Source organism: Rhipicephalus microplus, chromosome 1 (genome assembly GCF_043290135.1).
Source record: "Rhipicephalus microplus isolate Deutch F79 chromosome 1, USDA_Rmic, whole genome shotgun sequence".
Lineage (NCBI taxonomy): Eukaryota > Metazoa > Arthropoda > Arachnida > Ixodida > Ixodidae > Rhipicephalus > Rhipicephalus microplus.
In genome coordinates, this window is record NC_134700.1 from 104,189,074 (window position 1) to 104,211,359 (window position 22,286).

Here is a 22,286-nt window from a genome sequence, read left to right on the forward strand (position 1 = left end):
ACACTAAAGAAAAAAAAACATCGGAGTCATAGCTTAATCATTCTGAATTTCAAACAACTTCTCTGTAGATCTGCTTGTGTACTGCAACGGACACTTCTTGGTTAGCATTACTGGAGACCAGTGCTAAGAAGCGTGTCGGCGCTCTGATGTAGCACTGCTTGTAGGAACATGCCTTGTGTAAAACCAGATAGAAAAAAAATTGAAATAAGTAGGACGTTTTGGGAAAGATTGCCGTTTATTATTGGACAGGGATTGTTGCCGGAGGCAAGGTTGTAAGAAGTAGATTTTCCTCGTCATGTCTGCAATTGCATTCCTTAGCAGGAAAGTTACGCAAGTGTTGCTTCTTGTCTCCGATCCTGAGATGTGGAACAGGGAAAGAACAAGCTTATGCGCAAAGTGTGCTCATAGGTTTGATTTTTTCCTTCACTTGCGGGATCGTATACACCCTGCCAAGGGAGGTAATTGCTGCCTTGAAGAAATCAGCTTGCGAAACGTTGGCAAGCGGGACGTCCTCTGCATGAATGCTTGTCCTTAACCAATTAATTAATACAGCTAATTGTATGTTAGTCTATCTTTGTGGATACCTTTCTCCCATTTCTTCCTCCTTGAAACTTCTACCATACAAAACACTAATCTGATTGATACTAAGCAATGCTATATTAGAGTGGTACCCTACCCAAGTAAATTTAATTACTGTTCTAGCAATGGCCCATTACATCTGCGCACATTACACTCACGCTATTTACGCACGCACCACCAGCATAGCTTCTACAAAATTGAATCTTTCTCTCCCATTATTACAACCGCGCAGAAAAGCGTCACGTGTTACTTTGTTCCATAAAATGTGTCGTCATCTTGCACTAAGCAATCGTCTAATTCCCCAACCATGTTACATACCCACCACACAACACTGGCCATATTCACAAGGTCTGATTCCCTTCATGTAATACTACGTATATTTGTCAATAATTTCTGGCACGATCCTTTCACGACCAGAGTAGCCTTTCCGCGGACGCTGTGAACACTAATCCGTATAAAATTTTCGAAGTCCGTCTCGGCGGATAAGTTGCGAGGGTGCTCGGCTGCTGACACGAAGGTGGCGGGTTCGATCCCCGCAGTCGCATTTCGATGGAAGCAAAATGGCCTGGGTACTGTGCGATGTCAGCGCGAGTTAATGAACACCAGGTGGTGGAAATTCCCAGATCCCTCCCCTATACGGCATCTCTCATAATCATATCGTGATTTCGCGACCTAAAACCCCACATATTACTTATTAATATGAACATTTTCGTGTTTCCATAGCTGATATTGATACTCAGGCGTTTTCTAACTCACTGTACGTTTTTATAGTGTAGATGCACATTTTGTTCTGCTTTTTGATATTTTTCACGTGTGTGGGCTTTCACCACTCCTGCTCTGTAATGCCTCTGGCTGCGAGGGATATAATAAAATGAAATAAAAAATAAATAAAATGGTTGGGAGGACACGAATTAGGACCAGCCTGCCAACTCGCTGCCTCTTCATTACGATACCGAATGAGCCTAGTTTATTCAGATCGATGTAAAGCTATGCACACATTGGTTGAGAGGGGGGGGGGGAAGGGAGCGGGGAGTCAAACAAAAGTTCTATGCGAAAACAAGAAGGCCATCGAGTTTTCACATAGGAAGTTCTTTCACAGTTGTGTTGCCGATAGGGCTGGGCTCATTCGCATAATGACGAGCTTAGAACAACATTTTAACGCGGTACCGTTAAAGAGCTTGTTTCGCAGAAATTCGGTGTCAGCGTCGTTCGTTGTTAGCGAAAAACCATCATCTTATCCGGGACCGAACGTGAGGGAAAAATCAAGAAAGATCCAAATAAAGTAAATAATAAAAAATATCCGGATCCGATGGACGATCGAATCCAGGCCGTCTAAGTGGCAAGCAAATGTTCTGCCGCACAGCCACACGTTTGCTTGAAAATACAGTGAAAATAACGCTCATGCTCAACAAACACATGCGTCCTGTACAAAGGCTTGATAATACAACGTTTGCGAGTGTACATTGCCATCGGACGTCAGAATATGCGATCGTCATAACGACTTCGTGGTTCAAAGCAGGGCACTTTACTGCACGTATTCCCTTCAGACCACGTAGTGGTTTCATGGCAAGATGGCAAGTTCGAAAACATTTCACGCGCGATAACTGCTCGCGGGTAAAAGTATGCTTCCGATTACACAGAATGCAGTGAAAGCTACACTGAAACAAGCCACTTTCAACTTTGTTGATTACATTGTAGTAGTATACAGTTTAAACCTCTTGAGTATTATTATACAATAAAAAGTATGAACTATGTAGTTAGCACTTGTAACAAGACATCACTACCACGTTCAACTCCCAAAATCCGAGCTTAAAGATCCCCGAATTTTTGTGTATCTTCTGATTTGTAGTGACCTCGGTAATGATTCATCAAAATCATGCTTAGAAGCTTTGACATTACGAAGACCTTTAGAAATATCCTGTTTGTACAGGACAAAAGAGGAGCCTAGCATTTGCAGCCATGCATGCAATGCCAACATAGCAGATGTCGGGTACTGGTGATAATTTGTTTAAATATAGAAACCTTTTCACGGGTAGAAATTTGAGCGCCGAGATGCTAAGGGAATTTTAATGTCAAGTGACCACCCGTGTTTTCATAAGGGAACAAGGTAATACCTTTACCCGCCATGCATTTTAGGTGAAGTTTATGCACCTTTTTCTCGAACCATAAGAGCTACAGTAGTTACTTCACGATCATTATGATCTTGAGCCACCCCTCTTCTAAATGAAGCACAATTAGTACGAAACTTTTTATGCCATTGTTTTGAAATATTTTGCTTCAGGTACCTAATCATCACTTGCTTATATCTATTAGATGTCCTGTTGCAGAAGAGCACCTCCTGACACAACAGCAATTCTGCTTCAGCATATTCACTATATTAGGCTTTCTTAATGCTGGCCGAAACGTATGACTTGAAATACTGTGGTTGCTGAGGAAAAGGAACATAGGAACAGGAAATTCACAGCTTTGCCAGAAAGGCGAAGGAGTGATCGCGATAGCAACAAATTAAAAGGTCACACGCAGGATGGCAAGCAGATCGAAACGTGCCCCACGTTTCTCACGCACAAAGGGCGCATGAAACGTACTCACATGTAAAGATTAACGCGAATAAGCGTCTCAGTTGTTACTTTGCTCTATCTGAAAAGCGCGCCCTATTCGCAAACGAAGGCTGTAAAACGATTGCAGTGACCTTTGCGCGCGCGGTAACTACAACAGAATCGTTCCGACGAAACTCAAAGGCTAGCCAAAACGTACGATTCTCTTTACTGCAAGATAAGGGCGCGTGATCGAGCGTACACCCCCTTATTCTCTACGCGGGCCAAAGTACGCGTGAGAGATGAGAGTCGCCGCGCGCTCACTGCGCCATCTTGCTGATAATGCTGAAAACACAATAGTTCCCCCCCCACCCCCGGAGGGTGCCCGCCAACAGAGGTAAGTGGTAGATATGAATAGCTTTCCATTTGAACGTTGCAGGAGGTATCTCTCGATGGCTACAATAAAGAAAAATCTCTCGGTGGCTCAGTGGTTAACGCCTCGCATTTATGACGCGGATGTCCCACGTTCGGTTCTGCGCACTGGAATATTTTATCTAGGATTCTTTTTCTTTCTTGCGTTTTCCTATATATATATATATATATATATATATATATATATATATATATATATATATATATATATATATATATATATATATATATATATATATATAAGGTGCATGACATCGACGTCGACGCCAGCGGCGAAATCCAGCCGAGTGTGTCCATATAATTGCTATCGCAATAAAATCATGTTCTGAGATTATCCCATTTAAAGTTGAAAGTGTGCATTATTTCTAAAGTACTACAACATATCAGAAAATTGACGGATCTGTTCAATAGGCGCCCTAGATGCTCATCACCAAAATTATTTTTTAATTTTGTTTTGAACCAGCTTTTCCGGCGAAACTTCATTTGTCGCCTGCTACGCAGCGGTATCAGCACAGAAGTGTCGACGCAGTTCAAGGGTGTGTGGGCCCTGCACTGTGAAGTGCCCTGGCGAAATTTTGAAATAGTACCGCACATTCACACGGGCCATATTGCCATCTTTAAAAGTGAGCACAGCATAAAGAGTGCACATTTTCAGTGTTCGGGTGTCCGAGAAAAACGTTTTTTTTTTGAGCGCGCCCCCACACGGAGTGAGACGGCTCGTTAGGTTTAAGTATTCTCATGGAGGCATTTAGCAAGTAATCCCGGATGAGCTAGTTTTAGATACTTTGGCATAACAGCCTCAATAACATGCTGGGAGGTGCGCTTTATGAACGAATGGTGCACCATTCGGCGTCATTTAAGCAGAGGCCTTGAGATGGATTGGTATCCTTTGATGTCAAGGGAAAATATGTGTACCGGACAGCTACTCACATGTCCTCCCCAAGCTGTCTCTATTTCATTTAATGACCCAATGATAATAGTTTTGGTGCTTGCCAATGATGACACCACTAAGGCGTCCCTGACCAGATCTAGATTTCCCGACAAAAAGCTTGATGCCTGTACTTTCCTTCGTTTTCGCAGCTCTGGCCCCATTTTTTTCTTAACGTGCCAAATGCATTCCAGCTTGCGAATTATAACTTCTTCATATGGCTATGATGCTTTGATTGGAAGGAATCCCGTGAACGTAAGAATGGGGGATAACAAGCCACCACACAAGTTTCATAATCTCATTTGTAGAGAAAAAATCAGGATTGTACTAAGAACAACAAAATATTGATTCTGGTTCAAAAAAGTCTGCAGATTCCAAAAAACACAAAAAGAAAGAAAAATCAATATATTTGCTTACCCTGTCTCCTTAATGCACATTTGCTCGCTTACAAAACGCTGTCTTGCTGCAGGAGGGATAGTCATATATTCAAAAAGGTAACATGCCAATAAGAAATAGTTTTTTATATCTACTTCTATCTTCAATAGCCGTTACTGTGGCCACTAAGGTGCCTTTGACCACGGCAGTAATCAGAGCTGAACACTTCTTATTATCCATTTCAGTAAGCGCCCAACATAGGTAGCAAGAATAGCATAAAATAATAGAAAAGTCTTACATATGCATAAGCGAATGAAATGTATTTATACCCGCAGTCACTGTGGATCCTCGCTGTGGCATAAAGATAATCTGTGATGTAATTCTCTTGGACATCAGTGGAGCATTTTACGAAAGAGTCAACTTTCCACCACTTGTAGCTGAGCATCAAGTCTGCAATAGAGCAAAAAAAAAAAAAAACAAGTCAAAATATGACAGCTAATACGCTTGCTATTCGGACAACAAGCAGTGGCGTAAGTTAAGGAAAAAAAAGGCAAATCTCACGTACAGTGGGAATCAATGATATGCGAAGTACGAATGAGGAAGGTTGAATTGTCACATTAAAATAACCACACTGTTACGAGCCGGACGCAAATTGTGTCATACTTGACTTCCATGTCACGATTATAATGTTTGCGCGTGGCATTTGCACTCGTCGTCAATTCACGTCACGTAATACCAAGTTTGGCACGTCTGAAACTAGCAAAACGGCCGTGAGCGTGTTATGAGCGAAGCATGTAGTCATGTTTCCCGTGGCACGCATGTCAAGAATATCATGTTTGCACCAGTCACATACCATCGTCATCCATTCACGTCACGTAATACCAAATTGGTGCACGCGAAGCCAGCGAAACGGCCACAAGTGCATCATGAGCATGGCATGTAGTCATGTTCTTACATGACACGCATGTCATGATTTTCATGTTATGACTAGTCACTCATGCTATGCCATACCGATTGTGGTATAGATCCCGTTATCCAAATGGCCAGGAGAGTTAAAAGTCGTAGGCGGATATATATATATATATATATATATATATATATATATATATATATATATATATATATATATATATATATATATATATTATAAACTTCGAAAATAGTGCAGTATAGGAAACAAAACAATAAAATATTTATTTAATCCTAACAGTTTCGGCTGGTGGACCAGCCTTCTTCGGAGGATGTAAGTGAAATGGTACAAGTTCCCGTAGCAGAGGGTCACCCTCACAGTTTGAAGACAGTCCAAAACAATTAAAAAAAAACGAGACAAGCGGGCGAACGAGGTAGCAACAGACAAGAAGCAGAAGAAGGAGAGGAACTAGAAAGGAGCGACCGAGAGCCGCCGGAAACGAGCGGGTAATTCTGGCATTGTTACTGCGTATAGGTAAGACGCGCCGCCAGCGGAGGCGACCAAGAAAAACGGAACAATGTGAAACATGTTGCCGCTTACTCGCATCCCACACATGGATCGAGTTTAAGTTCGCGTGGTTCGGCGGCTGGCTCGCGGCATCGGCCCCCCCCCCCCCCCCCCAACACACACACAAGAAGCATACGACCCGCTCCAGCTTTCGGAAAATAATGGCCACGTTGGAAAGCTAATGTGCCCTCTCCCCCTCCCTCCACCTGCCCTCTCTTGCAGAAAACTGTACAACCAGTCATACTGAAAATAAATGAATGGGTATTCTTGTAAAAGATGTACCCTCTGCTACGGGAACTTTTACCATTTCACTTACATCCTCCGAAGAAGGCTGGTCCACCAGCCGAAACTGTTAGGATTAAATAAATATTTTATTGTTTTGTTTCCTATACTGCACTATTTTCGAAGTTTATAACATTTATTACGGTAGCCCGAAGAAACTCTGATTATCTATTTCATATATATATATATATATATATATATATATATATATATATATATATTCCCTGACGATATATTATATATATTCTATATATATTATATATATATATATTCCCTGACGAAGGCCGTGCCACGGCTGAAACGTTGGCATAAAAGTATTGCTCTTTCGTACGTGTACTCGCTTGTGTTCTTTATACGTACCAGACCCCTTGAACTTCCTACTGAATATATATATATATATATATATATATATATATATATATATATATATATATATATATATATATATATATATATATATATATATATATATATATATATATATATATATATATATATATATATATATATATATATATATATATACGCTCAAACTCGCCGAAGTTCGCTGAAAGTCGATATGTCTAACATGTCCGTGCATTGGAGTACGAAGCGGCCCGTGCACACTATGACTTGTCAACTGGTACTGCTATATGTTTGTATGAGAGGCACCCAGCAGCACAGTACCTCAAGTACCTGATAGTACAGTAAATAAATTATAATTTTACAGAGTCGTTTTGGTTTGTTAGACACAATAATAATCAGAACCTACAGACAGTAATGACACGGAGAGTATATAAAGCCAGCCCTGACCAGGTGGTGCGTCGAAAATGCACACGTGGTGCCACCGAACGAGTTGGCTCAAAAAGTCCTAGTAGGACAGGCCCACTGGGCCACGTTGAAACGCATATGCAACGTTGCGCATCATGTTATCAGCTATGTCTGCTCTCTCGCCAGGCTTTTTTTTCTGAAATGTTTATAGCCCAGAATTTATGTGCATTGTCGAAGTGCAAGAGATCGGGAGCTGTGACTGGAGAGCAGGCTGTTGTAGCGAACGAGAAGTGATGCCACCGGTTATCTTGCTGAACGGCTTCAGCAGTATGGTGTTCGTGGAGGGGTACCTTCGCGACAGTGCGCTGTCGAATGGACGCAAACTTTGTGCGGTAAATTATGTTCACGATGTGAAAGTACAGGTGTGTATAGGAATGGTGCATGAAGGAGCTCGCGTCAGTCTTTGGTATCTGCGCTTTATTTTCTTGCTTTTAGTATTAATTATTATCTGAGGATGCATTTAGCTAAGTAGCAGCTCATTTGAGCGACCATGACTTTATTTGCGTAATCAGTAGTAACCGCTTTCGTGGCAAGGAAGATGCGGTTTTGTTTAGCACTTTTGTTTTCGATGTTTTCAACCGTGCCGAGAGAAGACTTGTGCATATTCGGTAGTTAAAGTTTTCATAGTCCGTAGACTTAGAGGTGAAAATCTTTTTTTGTATCGCACGTTTCATCGCGGTGTTACGAACAGTGTTTGAGTACTCCTAGCATGCAAATGTTTCTTACACAACCGGTAGTTGCAGCTCTCGTAGCATGTTAACGCACAGTTCAAAAGCCGTTTTGTTTCGCGATCTTACTTGCGGTGTTTTGAACATTATCCACCTAATCATTCTTTGTTTCACTGTCTTCCTAGCTGATAGCAAAGTGTGAGGTGTCAGTGTTAAGCGGCACTTGCAAGGGTGGCGTGAGTGGAAATTACGAACAAGTTGCAGCTGTACTCGTACTTTTAGTAAACGATGCCGACTCGTCATCATCATCAGACCGATCACAAGCTTGGGGTCGGCCGTCATATAAACCTGACACGCCTGTAAAAAAGCTCGTTGAGGAACTTTTTGGAGGTAGGCATGAAAGCGTCCGTCCGTGCCGTGTGTTATAAGATTCTGTGTACGCGAAAAGTGGTGAATTGCTTCGCCTGTATACACGATTTTTTCAGTATTTTCTTCCTGCTAGTATGTTTAGAACTGTGTATGTGGTAATTTATTGAATTTAAATGTGCAATTCTAAGCATTATTTTACACACCTAAGCTGTAACGTGCTTGCTAAGTAAAAATTTTGTTGTGTTTTACAGGTGCAGCATTTCCGCTGCTCTTTCTCGTATGGCCTCGACGGGAATGATTAAAAGATGATGTTTGGGTGGTACCCATCCCCTGTGTGGCACAATCGTTTTCTGCACTTTTTGGGCTGCGCATTCGACCGTGGTAGCCGTCACAGTCCTGCTACCCGTTTTGCAACAAGGCCACCAAGGCGGTGCAACGTGTCAATAAAAACTCCGGCGCTGGAAAGCTATAGGGAATGTTAGTAGAAGTAATTATAATACAAATGTAAAGAAATAAACGTGAACGAAAAGATAACTTGCCACTGGCAGGATCCGAACCTGCGACCTTCGAATAACGAGTCGGATGCTCTACCACTGAGCTAAGGTTACTCAAGACGACGGGAAGAAAGGCCTGAACCCACTCACACGAGGAGCTACAGTGTGCTCAGCCGAAAACCCAAGGAACAAGAGTAAGGACAGTGCGCTAAAGAAAAAAAAAACAGACACAATAAATGTATACGAAAACATTTTGTAACTAGTGTGATGCTTCATTGTGTGCATGAATTTTTTTCTACCCCTTTGTCAGGGTAGGATGACTCAGTATTACTCAATGAAATGGGATGTGTGGGATAAAAAAGTATAATGTTTGTGCACAAGACTCGACATGTGATGTGCGCGGTGACAGAGTGGGTTGTGGTGAAGTGCGGTGCTGGTGTGGTGAAGCGATGACAGCGTGCAATGAGGTGAGGTGTGACGTGTGTGGTGTCGGTGTGACGAAATTTTTCGGGCAGCAAAAACTCGAGAATATGGAGGCTATCATGTCAGGGATGACGAGCGAATAAGAAAAAGAAGCAAAAAGTGTATGTGGAGAATTCCACATTGAATGGGCGCGCGCAGTGGAAGGCGTGGCGGGCCAGGACGACGGGGAAGACGGCTGATGTTCAAGGTGGTCGAGGTCTTGCACCAGTCTTTGATAGCTTGGCGGTCCGCCCGAGTTTCTACCTCGGCGAGCTGCTGCCTTCATGTTTCAAGCATCCTGCTGGCCAGCAGCGCGGTGAGCTGCCGGGACTGGTCAGCGCGTGCGACGCCGACCTTCAACGAGCCCGGGCTCGCGCCGCCCGTCTGTCCTACCACGGCGTGTGCACCAGGGTCTCCTGAGGCGCGCCAGGAGAGCCTGCCTGCAGTGATTGCAAGAAGTGAACGCCAGGCGAGCACCTTGCATCATGCGCGAAACGACAGTCGGCACCAGCACAACGGACAAGTGGGACGGACGCAGTGAGTGACGATATAGTGCGGCCGCGCAATCGATAGTGGTTACTCTGGATTTGGGCATGCATATAGATATGCACTGACTTGGAAAAGGTCATACAAGTTTGAAGTTGCCGTGATGGGGCGTAGTATTTGGTGTGTGAAGTTTTGCTTATCTGGATGCTTCCTCGCCTTGCTATATCCGTATCGTTCAGGGAAATGAAGCGTGTTTTTGTGCCACCCAGAGTCCCCCTTCTGGCGTTCTTTACGTTTGCTCCAACGAGCCGAGCCGGGTGACGCCATAACATGACAATGATGTAGCATGAGTGCGTGCGGGTGCGTCTGCTGCCACGACAGCGTGACACACAGCGCGTTGTGAGGGCTCATTTCGGAAGTCGAAGGCCGTGTCTACAGGTGTCCGATCTGCGACAGCTGTCCCACTCACTTTTCAGGAGGGTCCTGTCGTCATTGCAGAGCAGCTGCTGCGCCTCAGTCATCGCCTCCTCCATCTTTCGGATGGCGTTGCGCTCACGCTCGGAGCAGGGCGCTAGTGTGTTGTGCTGGTAGCAAGTCTCCCGTCTCTTTCTGAAATGCCAGAACAAAGCACTTCATCAGCTACATTAAAATGACGAGCTCAGTTATCTAGTGAGCGCTCATTAAGACGGAAAGCATGCGCACGCAGATATGGTAGGAGGGGCGCTTCGGGAACTTGGCGCGGACAGAGCATTAGAAAGAGTCGGTGCATCCTGATTTCAATATTACGTAGTGGAATGACAACTAAACTGTTTGCGTTTGCATTATTCATAAGCTTGACGAACAGGGTTTGTGAACAGGTTACCTTCCGCGTTTTCAATAGTAAGGCGTTTTTAATAAAGGTGCTTTCCATAATGTAACACAAACGCTTCTGTATATATATATATATATATATATAAGGGAAAGAAGTGTATACCTAAGGGCTCGTTTTTCCGTGTTTTTAACACAATAATAATGAGATATAACAGACAGTAATGCCAAGGAATGTACAGGGGAAGTTATTAACATTAATGGAATGTAAATAAGAAGAAAGAAAAGTGGATGAAAAAATTACCAACTGTAAGCAGGAATCGAACCTACGACCTTCGAATTACGCGTTCGATGCTCTAACCACTGAGCTATTACAGCGGCACTCCCTCCATCCACTTTTTTGGGTTTATCTGTGAATTTAGAAGTAGGAGCGACAGTCAGCGCCATCTATAAGCCAAACAACGAGTGTGAAAACACTCTTATGCGCATGATTGGCGTCACGTAGCACGTGAACTTATTATGAGCAGGCAGCTGACTAATTGTCCCTCTTATACAACCTAAACACACCAAGTCTGCCAGTACGAGACCCTCGTTCAATGAAATAAGGGAAAGAAGTGTATACCTAAGGGCTCGTTTTTCCGTGTTTTTAACACAATAATAATGAGATATAACAGACAGTAATGCCAAGGAATGTACAGGGGAAGTTATTAACATTAATGGAATGTAAATAAGAAGAAAGAAAAGTGGATGAAAAAATTACCAACTGTAAGCAGGAATCGAACCTACGACCTTCGAATTACGCGTTCGATGCTCTAACCACTGAGCTATTACAGCGGCACTCCCTCCATCCACTTTTTTGGGTTTATCGAACGCGTAATTCGAAGGTCGTAGGTTCGATTCCTGCTTACAGTTGGTAATTTTTTCATCCACTTTTCTTTCTTCTTATTTACATTCCATTAATGTTAATAACTTCCCCTGTACATTCCTTGGCATTACTGTCTGTTATATCTCATTATTATTGTGTTAAAAACACGGAAAAACGAGCCCTTAGGTATACACTTCTTTCCCTTATTTCATTGAACGAGGGTCTCGTACTGGCAGACTTGGTGTGTTTAGGTTGTATAAGAGGGACAATTAGTCAGCTGCCTGCTCATAATAAGTTCACGTGCTACGTGACGCCAATCATGCGCATAAGAGTGTTTTCACACTCGTTGTTTGGCTTATAGATGGCGCTGACTGTCGCTCCTACTTCTAAATTCACAGATAAACCCAAAAAAGTGGATGGAGGGAGTGCCGCTGTAATAGCTCAGTGGTTAGAGCATCGAACGCGTAATTCGAAGGTCGTAGGTTCGATTCCTGCTTACAGTTGGTAATTTTTTCATCCACTTTTCTTTCTTCTTATTTACATTCCATTAATGTTAATAACTTCCCCTGTACATTCCTTGGCATTACTGTCTGTTATATCTCATTATTATTGTGTTAAAAACACGGAAAAACGAGCCCTTAGGTATACACTTCTTTCCCTTATTTCATTGAACGAGGGTCTCGTACTGGCAGACTTGGTGTGTTTAGGTTGTATAAGAGGGACAATTAGTCAGCTGCCTGCTCATAATAAGTTCACGTGCTACGTGACGCCAATCATGCGCATAAGAGTGTTTTCACACTCGTTGTTTGGCTTATAGATGGCGCTGACTGTCGCTCCTACTTCTAAATTCACAGATAAACCCAAAAAAGTGGATGGAGGGAGTGCCGCTGTAATAGCTCAGTGGTTAGAGCATCGAACGCGTAATTCGAAGGTCGTAGGTTCGATTCCTGCTTACAGTTGGTAATTTTTTCATCCACTTTTCTTTCTTCTTATTTACATTCCATTAATGTTAATAACTTCCCCTGTACATTCCTTGGCATTACTGTCTGTTATATCTCATTATTATTGTGTTAAAAACACGGAAAAACGAGCCCTTAGGTATACACTTCTTTCCCTTATTTCATTGAACGAGGGTCTCGTACTGGCAGACTTGGTGTGTTTAGGTTGTATAAGAGGGACAATTAGTCAGCTGCCTGCTCATAATAAGTTCACGTGCTACGTGACGCCAATCATGCGCATAAGAGTGTTTTCACACTCGTTGTTTGGCTTATAGATGGCGCTGACTGTCGCTCCTACTTCTAAATTCACAGATAAACCCAAAAAAGTGGATGGAGGGAGTGCCGCTGTAATAGCTCAGTGGTTAGAGCATCGAACGCGTAATTCGAAGGTCGTAGGTTCGATTCCTGCTTACAGTTGGTAATTTTTTCATCCACTTTTCTTTCTTCTTATTTACATTCCATTAATGTTAATAACTTCCCCTGTACATTCCTTGGCATTACTGTCTGTTATATCTCATTATTATTGTGTTAAAAACACGGAAAAACGAGCCCTTAGGTATACACTTCTTTCCCTTATTTCATTGAACGAGGGTCTCGTACTGGCAGACTTGGTGTGTTTAGGTTGTATAAGAGGGACAATTAGTCAGCTGCCTGCTCATAATAAGTTCACGTGCTACGTGACGCCAATCATGCGCATAAGAGTGTTTTCACACTCGTTGTTTGGCTTATAGATGGCGCTGACTGTCGCTCCTACTTCTAAATTCACAGATAAACCCAAAAAAGTGGATGGAGGGAGTGCCGCTGTAATAGCTCAGTGGTTAGAGCATCGAAGGTCGTAGGTTCGATTCCTGCTTACAGTTGGTAATTTTTTCATCCACTTTTCTTTCTTCTTATTTACATTCCATTAATGTTAATAACTTCCCCTGTACATTCCTTGGCATTACTGTCTGTTATATCTCATTATTATTGTGTTAAAAACACGGAAAAACGAGCCCTTAGGTATACACTTCTTTCCCTTATTTCATTGAACGAGGGTCTCGTACTGGCAGACTTGGTGTGTTTAGGTTGTATAAGAGGGACAATTAGTCAGCTGCCTGCTCATAATAAGTTCACGTGCTACGTGACGCCAATCATGCGCATAAGAGTGTTTTCACACTCGTTGTTTGGCTTATAGATGGCGCTGACTGTCGCTCCTACTTCTAAATTCACAGATAAACCCAAAAAAGTGGATGGAGGGAGTGCCGCTGTAATAGCTCAGTGGTTAGAGCATCGAACGCGTAATTCGAAGGTCGTAGGTTCGATTCCTGCTTACAGTTGGTAATTTTTTCATCCACTTTTCTTTCTTCTTATTTACATTCCATTAATGTTAATAACTTCCCCTGTACATTCCTTGGCATTACTGTCTGTTATATCTCATTATTATTGTGTTAAAAACACGGAAAAACGAGCCCTTAGGTATACACTTCTTTCCCTTATTTCATTGAACGAGGGTCTCGTACTGGCAGACTTGGTGTGTTTAGGTTGTATAAGAGGGACAATTAGTCAGCTGCCTGCTCATAATAAGTTCACGTGCTACGTGACGCCAATCATGCGCATAAGAGTGTTTTCACACTCGTTGTTTGGCTTATAGATGGCGCTGACTGTCGCTCCTACTTCTAAATTCACAGATAAACCCAAAAAAGTGGATGGAGGGAGTGCCGCTGTAATAGCTCAGTGGTTAGAGCATCGAACGCGTAATTCGAAGGTCGTAGGTTCGATTCCTGCTTACAGTTGGTAATTTTTTCATCCACTTTTCTTTCTTCTTATTTACATTCCATTAATGTTAATAACTTCCCCTGTACATTCCTTGGCATTACTGTCTGTTATATCTCATTATTATTGTGTTAAAAACACGGAAAAACGAGCCCTTAGGTATACACTTCTTTCCCTTATTTCATTGAACGAGGGTCTCGTACTGGCAGACTTGGTGTGTTTAGGTTGTATAAGAGGGACAATTAGTCAGCTGCCTGCTCATAATAAGTTCACGTGCTACGTGACGCCAATCATGCGCATAAGAGTGTTTTCACACTCGTTGTTTGGCTTATAGATGGCGCTGACTGTCGCTCCTACTTCTAAATTCACAGATAAACCCAAAAAAGTGGATGGAGGGAGTGCCGCTGTAATAGCTCAGTGGTTAGAGCATCGAACGCGTAATTCGAAGGTCGTAGGTTCGATTCCTGCTTACAGTTGGTAATTTTTTCATCCACTTTTCTTTCTTCTTATTTACATTCCATTAATGTTAATAACTTCCCCTGTACATTCCTTGGCATTACTGTCTGTTATATCTCATTATTATTGTGTTAAAAACACGGAAAAACGAGCCCTTAGGTATACACTTCTTTCCCTTATTTCATTGAACGAGGGTCTCGTACTGAGAGACTTGGTGTGTTTAGGTTGTATAAGAGGGACAATTAGTCAGCTGCCTGCTCATAATAAGTTCACGTGCTACGTGACGCCAATCATGCGCATAAGAGTGTTTTCACACTCGTTGTTTGGCTTATAGATGGCGCTGACTGTCGCTCCTACTTCTAAATTCACAGATAAACCCAAAAAAGTGGATGGAGGGAGTGCCGCTGTAATAGCTCAGTGGTTAGAGCATCGAACGCGTAATTCGAAGGTCGTAGGTTCGATTCCTGCTTACAGTTGGTAATTTTTTCATCCACTTTTCTTTCTTCTTATTTACATTCCATTAATGTTAATAACTTCCCCTGTACATTCCTTGGCATTACTGTCTGTTATATCTCATATATATATATATATATATATATATATATATATATATATATATATATATATATATATATATATATATATATATATATCGCACACCAAAGTTGCTGCCTACACAAAGTAAAAAGCGTCCACTGTTTGAATAAAAATCTTTTCCAACAAACAGTACAGGAGAGGACAATGGACAATCTGTCATCAACATCAACAAACAGCGCTTTTGCGCTGCTTTTTTGAAGATGAATTAGCCAGGGGCGAAGCCTTACTTGAATGCAGAGCGCAGAGAATAATAATACCTAGGGTATGCGTCCAGAATTCGAGATATGATTATGATAGACGCCTTAGTGGAGGGCTCCGAAAATTTCTACCACCTTGTGTTCTTCAGCATGCACTGACATCGCACAATACGCGGGCCTCAACCGTTTCGCCTCCACCGAAATCCGATTGCCGTGGCTGGGATCAAACTTGTGACTTTCGGCAAGAGCGTAGGCAGAAATATTATCGGTGCGAGAGGGCCGGGCAGGCAGATATGATTGAGTGTCGCTTTGGACTCTATGCCATGGAAAAAAAAAATGTGGGTGGGAGGCGGTGGGGAGTAATAGGCCCGGTGCGCCACCCGCTGGCTGCGCCACTGACCTTCGAGTCGGCAGCCGAGAACTCGATAGAGTCTAAATTGCAATACGTTGCTTCTTGAAGAACTATAGTGATTATGAACCAAGCGTGCTTCTTTGTGGATTTCAATAACAAGAAAACTAAACAATTAAACTGCTCATTGATGACGTAGAGATGGACCACGTCTTTATTCCCCACTGTATCACAACGTAGCGATTGCGAACTCCACACCCACAATGCGTTGAAGAACGCGGTGCCGGAATCAGCGCTGTCATAACAGAAAGAAACATTTCGGGAAGTTGTCACGAAAGCGTTAAAACAAATACGCGGCTGCTAGCCAAGCGAGGCTTACCTATTTGGCAGTGTATACCAGGAGCGACCGTCTTCATTGCATGAAGACGGTCGCTTTTCACATACACGGAAATATTCATGAGCGTGCAACAAATCTCAGGTTTATATATGATAACCTAGATGCTCAAAAACTATGAGGGACCTCCAGTACTTGGTTACGTTTTGAAGCAACAGCGTTGGTAAACGCCGATGCATGCCTTCAACGTATTGAGTGTTTTCAGCAATTAGACTGACGTGAAAGCTTGTCACCACAGGAACTACACTATCCATAATGTTCTATGCGCATAGCGCAAACGAGTTAGCGCAAGATACGTCGTTCGCATACGTACGTTGCTAGCGTAGGATATTAGCGCACAATGGCGTCTTTATAAGGAAACAGCAACCTGTCTCCCTTTTTCCATTTTATTTCTCGTTTTGTCTTCCTACTGACTGCTCTATCTCCTTCCCACAAAAGTCATTCCACTCTTCGATAGTATGGCCTGCGATTTACTGTACATGCGTTCAGGCCACTTTCAATAAAAGGTCATAACACATTTTTTTTTGTACAGGGAAAGCTGGTATGAGACCAAAATTCGGGTCGATAGCGGCACCGTAGTTGCCTGTCACCGGCGTCCGTAACCACAATCGCGAAATAATAAAAAAAAAACCTTTGCACCGATGACACAGTGGGGCTCAACTCAGGTCCGTTGCGTGCCAACCCAGTATTCTGCCACTGAGCCACGCCGATGCTTAGGACTTGTTCGCAAAGTTGCCTTAGGCAGGCTTGATGTAGGGGAAAGAATCGCGGCGTCACATAATGCAAAAAAGCGTAATGAGTGGGTTGTCCAGTGCTCGAACCCATTACAAAAAGCTTGTTTTTCATCACCTAATAACTGTGGCGCATACCCACTTCAGGCATGAGTCCTCATCGTCGTCAGCCACTGCATGAATAATTGGCACAAAAATCCTTGCGAGTCCTTACAGAAACAATGCTTCTCAGAAGAATGACAAAAATAGCCTAGCGAATGCTGGTATACTACCCAGAAATTATTATTAATGCTGTAGTGGGTACTCAGCAAGTGTGCTTGCAGCAGTTACCCAATGAGTGTTTAGAAAATGCTCTGAAAGGCCACTTTTCTAGCTTTTGCTCTGACTGTACTGCGCCCTCCGCGCAGGCCAGGGTTTTTTTTTCTGCCTTTTGTGTCTTGTATCCCTGATGTTGTCAACACGTGCTTGTTAAAACAAAGCCATCAGCGCGTCCTGCGAGAACGTTTTCGACTGATAAGGCTGTTATCTGATATTCTACAGATATCGCGTGTTTTCTTCAGTGCGGACAATTTAGTTCACTTGAATCACCGACTTGAACCATGAATGGCTACATTCGCAGCTTTACCATGAGGATTACCTGCACTTATCGCCAGTCTTATGGAAGCATGCGGCGTCGAGTTCATGTTAGACAATCTGCAACGAGTCCTGAAATTCGAATGCCCACTATGGCGTGAACCACCGAAAAATCCTGGCGTACCTTTCATTGCAGCTGAAACTCTTTGTGCGTGACCTAGGTGAAATATGAAGACATATCGGTTGCACGAAAGCCTAAAGTTGGAGTGCACAGCAGATGATACCTGAAAATAAAAATTACGCCTCGCAAGACTGTAAACGAAACGACCGTTCAGAGAGTTCGATCCTGGAAGTGGGGATGGCATTTCGATGGACGCGAAGGAATAGAGGCCCGCGTAATTTAGGTGCACGTTAAAAACCACATGGTAGTCAAAATTTCGGGCGCCCTCGACTACAGCTTGCCTCATTATCATATAACGGTTCTCGCAGGTTAAAAGCCCAAAAATATTCTGAGTGCATCCATTTGGGTACGCGCTATTAGCTACAGTATTGCGATACCAAATACCAATCTGCAACCTCATTTCAACCTATGTATTGGTTTTTTGGGAGAACAGTTCCTGCCTCAAACGGCGTGTATTCAGAGAATTCTCTATCTAATTAAAAAACATTCATTTGCTTAGGTAGGCTATCTAACGCTTTTTCACCATAATCTGCCCTACTAATTGCGGGGATTACTAATGCTCTCCACAACGCCGATCGCAACCATACCCGTATACAACCACAATACATGCACCCGTCTCACGTTCCGCGCACCCTTACCGGAAAGAGCAGTGGCCGCGGCCGTCCTTAAATTCATTGTTTAGAAGTATAAGCTTTAAATCCATAACAGCATCACTAATTTATATTTAACCTCAGGCGGTCTGTATGGTTTCTGCGAAGGCATAGTGACACCGAAGGCGGCGCGGCGCAGGCAGGAATGTTTTTCGAGGGGGGGGGGGTACCTCCTTTTAAATGGTCATTTATTGCTCTGTATGCTATGGCGAAAAAATATTTCAGGGTTGTTGGCGGGTGGGGCACGGGTCCTGTGTGCCACCCCCTAGACACGCCACTAGACCTACCTGCAAATTGCCATGGTGAAGTCGTCGTCGGGAAGCAGTCCCTTTGCGAGGATCATGGTCATCTTCTTGCGGATGTCGTTGATCTGTTTTTCGTGGCATCGCTTGAGTTGCTTGTACGAGCAAGTGTTGCTGTCACTACCTGCATCTTTAAAGCACGAGCAAAAAAAAAAAAAGGCGAACGGAGGAGTTGGCAATAACAACTTAAGGGTATTGAATAAGTGCACGCAAATCATGAACGTGAGGCCAAGAACACTAAACCAAGTACAATAATAAGAGTGGATACTTGGGCTTGCTGGTGGCGCTTCATTTTGTAAACTTTTTTGTAGCGCTACAACGAAGTTTACGTGCTCGACACTTAGCCTGACTTTGTTGGTGCCTATACTGTGCGCTTTAAGCGCAGCTACAAACCGTGGGTATACTGCCGAAAACCAGGCCTGCACGTTTGACACGTCTGCGTTCTGAAAGTGTCCTGAAATCTATGTCTTTGAATTATTTCGTATTTCACTCCGTTGAACTGCGTTCTCATTATCTGGAGTTTGAACCAAGAACGTTGTAGCAGCAGTGCCTAGGCAGTGGAACACGGTGGAGCTTGAGTATGAGTATAAGACCTTGAAGCTGCGTTCTGAGATGTAAGCTTACCGCACATCTTGGTTTGATCGAGGGCGGCGACCTGTCAACACGCTTCGACTACACGTAGCAACGAGGAAACCAACATGTTGTACTATGAAACAACACACAGATGTCGTTCGACGCCATCGGCACAGCAGGCGCGTATGCACAATTTAACTCGGCTGAAGGTAGTGATAATAATGATAACGTTTGGGTGTTCGTGTCCCAAAACGACAGTATAACTACAAAAGAAGGCTCCGAAATTTTTGACAACCTGTGTTTCTTCAAGGGGTACTAAATTTAAGTACACGGACTAGTGGCATTTTCGTATCCATTGAAAATGCGGCTGGCGCGGCCGGGATTCGATCCCGAGACCCGCGGCTGAACACTCGAGCACCGCAACCACAAGACCACCGCGGCAGGTGGCTGCAGCTAGTGCCTCTGGCGGTGGTTGTGCCTAATCACTAGTGCCATGCGTATTGTTTTACTGAAGCTTCCTCGCCTGTGTTGGGCGTGGCTTAGCTTGGCAGTCAAAATCACGGGACGAGTCATTTTTGGGTTTGCAATGCGGGGGATGTTAAGCTATCGCCCTGAAACTGTTTCGGTAAAGCGCTTCGCCATATATGGCAACATAAAAATTCGACTTATTGACAAAAGTTTACTTTGGAGCCAGGTGATAGGCCTTTTAACCTTTTTGAAAAGATCAATTTGTTCTGATTCATCAGTAACATGACAGTGCAGTGAACTCTCAATTGTACGCACGTCGGCTGGACAAATATTTCAGAATAACGAACTATTAGAAAATCTACAGTGGTTCTCCTATGCAGTGTAAAAATCATTCAGTTAAACAATGTTCTCAATAGGAAATGTTGTAGCTGAGTATCTGCGAACATGGGCTCATTTTAACGATTAATTCAATGAAGTTTTGCACTCTGCAGCACTGGCGCAGACGATGCGAGACTCCCCAAAATCACCGATCCATCGGTAGCGGCGCAACATTCGTTGGGGACATGCAGCGCCACCGAGGCAGAGCCTCCGTGCGGCAGACGAAGACGAGCCATGTGCACTTCATGCAGTACCTAAGCAGAGCTGTCAGATTTAGGAATCGTTTGCGGTGTTCACCCGGAATCGATAGAAGAAAACTGCGACAAAGAAGTTGTATAGTGGCTGATACACGTTCCAATCCTGTATCCCTAACCGAGGCTGTTGAACATCTCAAAAAGTTTACATACTTAGTGTTACAGCAGCCAGCTATGCCAGAGGCATGCCGTGCACAGAAACGTGCCATCTGCGCAGCTCTATCTCTTTTCGCCCTTCAAGGACCAAATGAAAATTACAGAATTTTTCTAAAAATAAATTGCGCTTCAGACTTTTGACTTGACATCTACTGTGCTCGATGTCTTTCCGTAGCCTTTCACTCACAGTGTGTACTAATGTACTCTCAAACTTCAATGACACATGACGCACCGCGTGTTTTATCAAATGGGTTGAAACTTAATGTGCACATTCATTCAGACCTCTTGAGTGAAGAAATGGCTATTCCTTAACTTCACTGTGCTGCTTATAGCTCCAGAGGACCACGTTGCTGATTACACTACCACGTTCGACGATTGTTCGACGTGACGCGTTCTAGGACCAACATGAAAAGTATTTTAGGGCGACAGCTGTTATGAGGTCAGAACACAAGTCACGTTCGGCGCCGCAGTGCCCGCTGCAGCTGCCGCCGGTGTCCGTAACCAGTGTCGCAAGAAAAAAAGAAAAATAACTTAGCGAAATAAAAACACTAACGACACAATGGGATTCGAACACGTGTCTGCTGCGGGCCAGCTGAGTATTCTACCACCGAGCAACACCGGTGCTTGGAACACGTGTCTAAACTGTCCTTTCTCAGGCGTGATGTCGGGAAAGGAATCGTGTTAATATAAGTAATAAAGCGTTTTAGAACATCAATGAAACAACCAGGGGTCGCACATTGCGAATTTCGTAACCATTGGATTGGGTTGTCTAATGCCCCAAACCATTACAAAAAGCTTGTACTTGATCACCTATTAACATTGGCGCATACCCACTTCATGCCTATAGGTATGATGGAGAATGATAATTCTTCGTCGTCAGCCGTGGCATGACAAATTGGCACGAAATTTCTCGCAAGTGTGTAGCGGACACCACGCTTCTCTGAAGGATGACAAAGTATAGTATATTGAGTGCTGACCTACTACACAAAAATTATGATCATTTAAGGCGTAGTGGGTACCCAGCAAGTGTGCATGTAGCAGTTACCCAAAGAAAGTTTAGAAAAGGCTCTGAAAAGATGCTCTTCCACCTTTCACTGTGACGGTGCTGCGCGTTCCGTGAAGGCCTGGCGTTTCTTTTTCTTCGCTCGAAACAAATACAACCAAAAAAGCAAAGTGTGCATGCATTTCGGGTTTGACAGTAGATTATTTTTAAACAAGTACTGAGGCTGAGTGTTGGCAGGATAGTTAGTTAATTACACACTCATTAACTTCCAAAAACTCCCAGAAAATAACGTTTTTTTCATTTTCCTGCTCGAATGTACTACTGAGTGCCTTGAAATTATTCCACGCGAATGCGACGCGTTTTTGACAGCGCATCATAATGCGTGACGGGAGGGGGTATTTTAGTGAATACTTGGTTTAGTGAACTTTCAGTTACAGTAGGTCACGACCTTCGAGAAAAAGATTTGCTGTTTCTGTTCAAAAGATATATTTATGGTTTAAATTGTAGTAAAGCTCAGGTAAGTTGTACACTTGGGACAATGACATATCTAAAAGCGCTAAATAATGAATTTATAAATATCAAAACGTTCCAAACTATGCATGTTGCGGCAACAGTCACAACTGAAAAAAAAAATTGGTGTGGCTCATACGGGACTACAGACGTAGTGAGGACATCTTGTGCATCTAAGCTTCACAATGATGATGCG

General features: G+C 43.2%; 1 protein-coding gene across 1 annotated transcript in view; it reads right to left on the minus strand.

Moving 5' to 3' along the window:
- The window catches only part of LOC119172022 (uncharacterized), a 75,998-nt gene that overhangs the window by 10,625 nt on the left and 43,087 nt on the right, over positions 1 to 22,286 (minus strand). Inside the window, exons 7-9 of the mRNA XM_075886577.1 lie at positions 18,734 to 18,872; positions 10,366 to 10,505; positions 5,178 to 5,298 (exon numbers count right to left, since the gene is read on the minus strand). Of these exons, the coding sequence (XP_075742692.1) occupies positions 5,178 to 5,298; positions 10,366 to 10,505; positions 18,734 to 18,872 (400 nt within the window). The remainder of the gene's footprint in view (positions 1 to 5,177; positions 5,299 to 10,365; positions 10,506 to 18,733; positions 18,873 to 22,286) is intronic.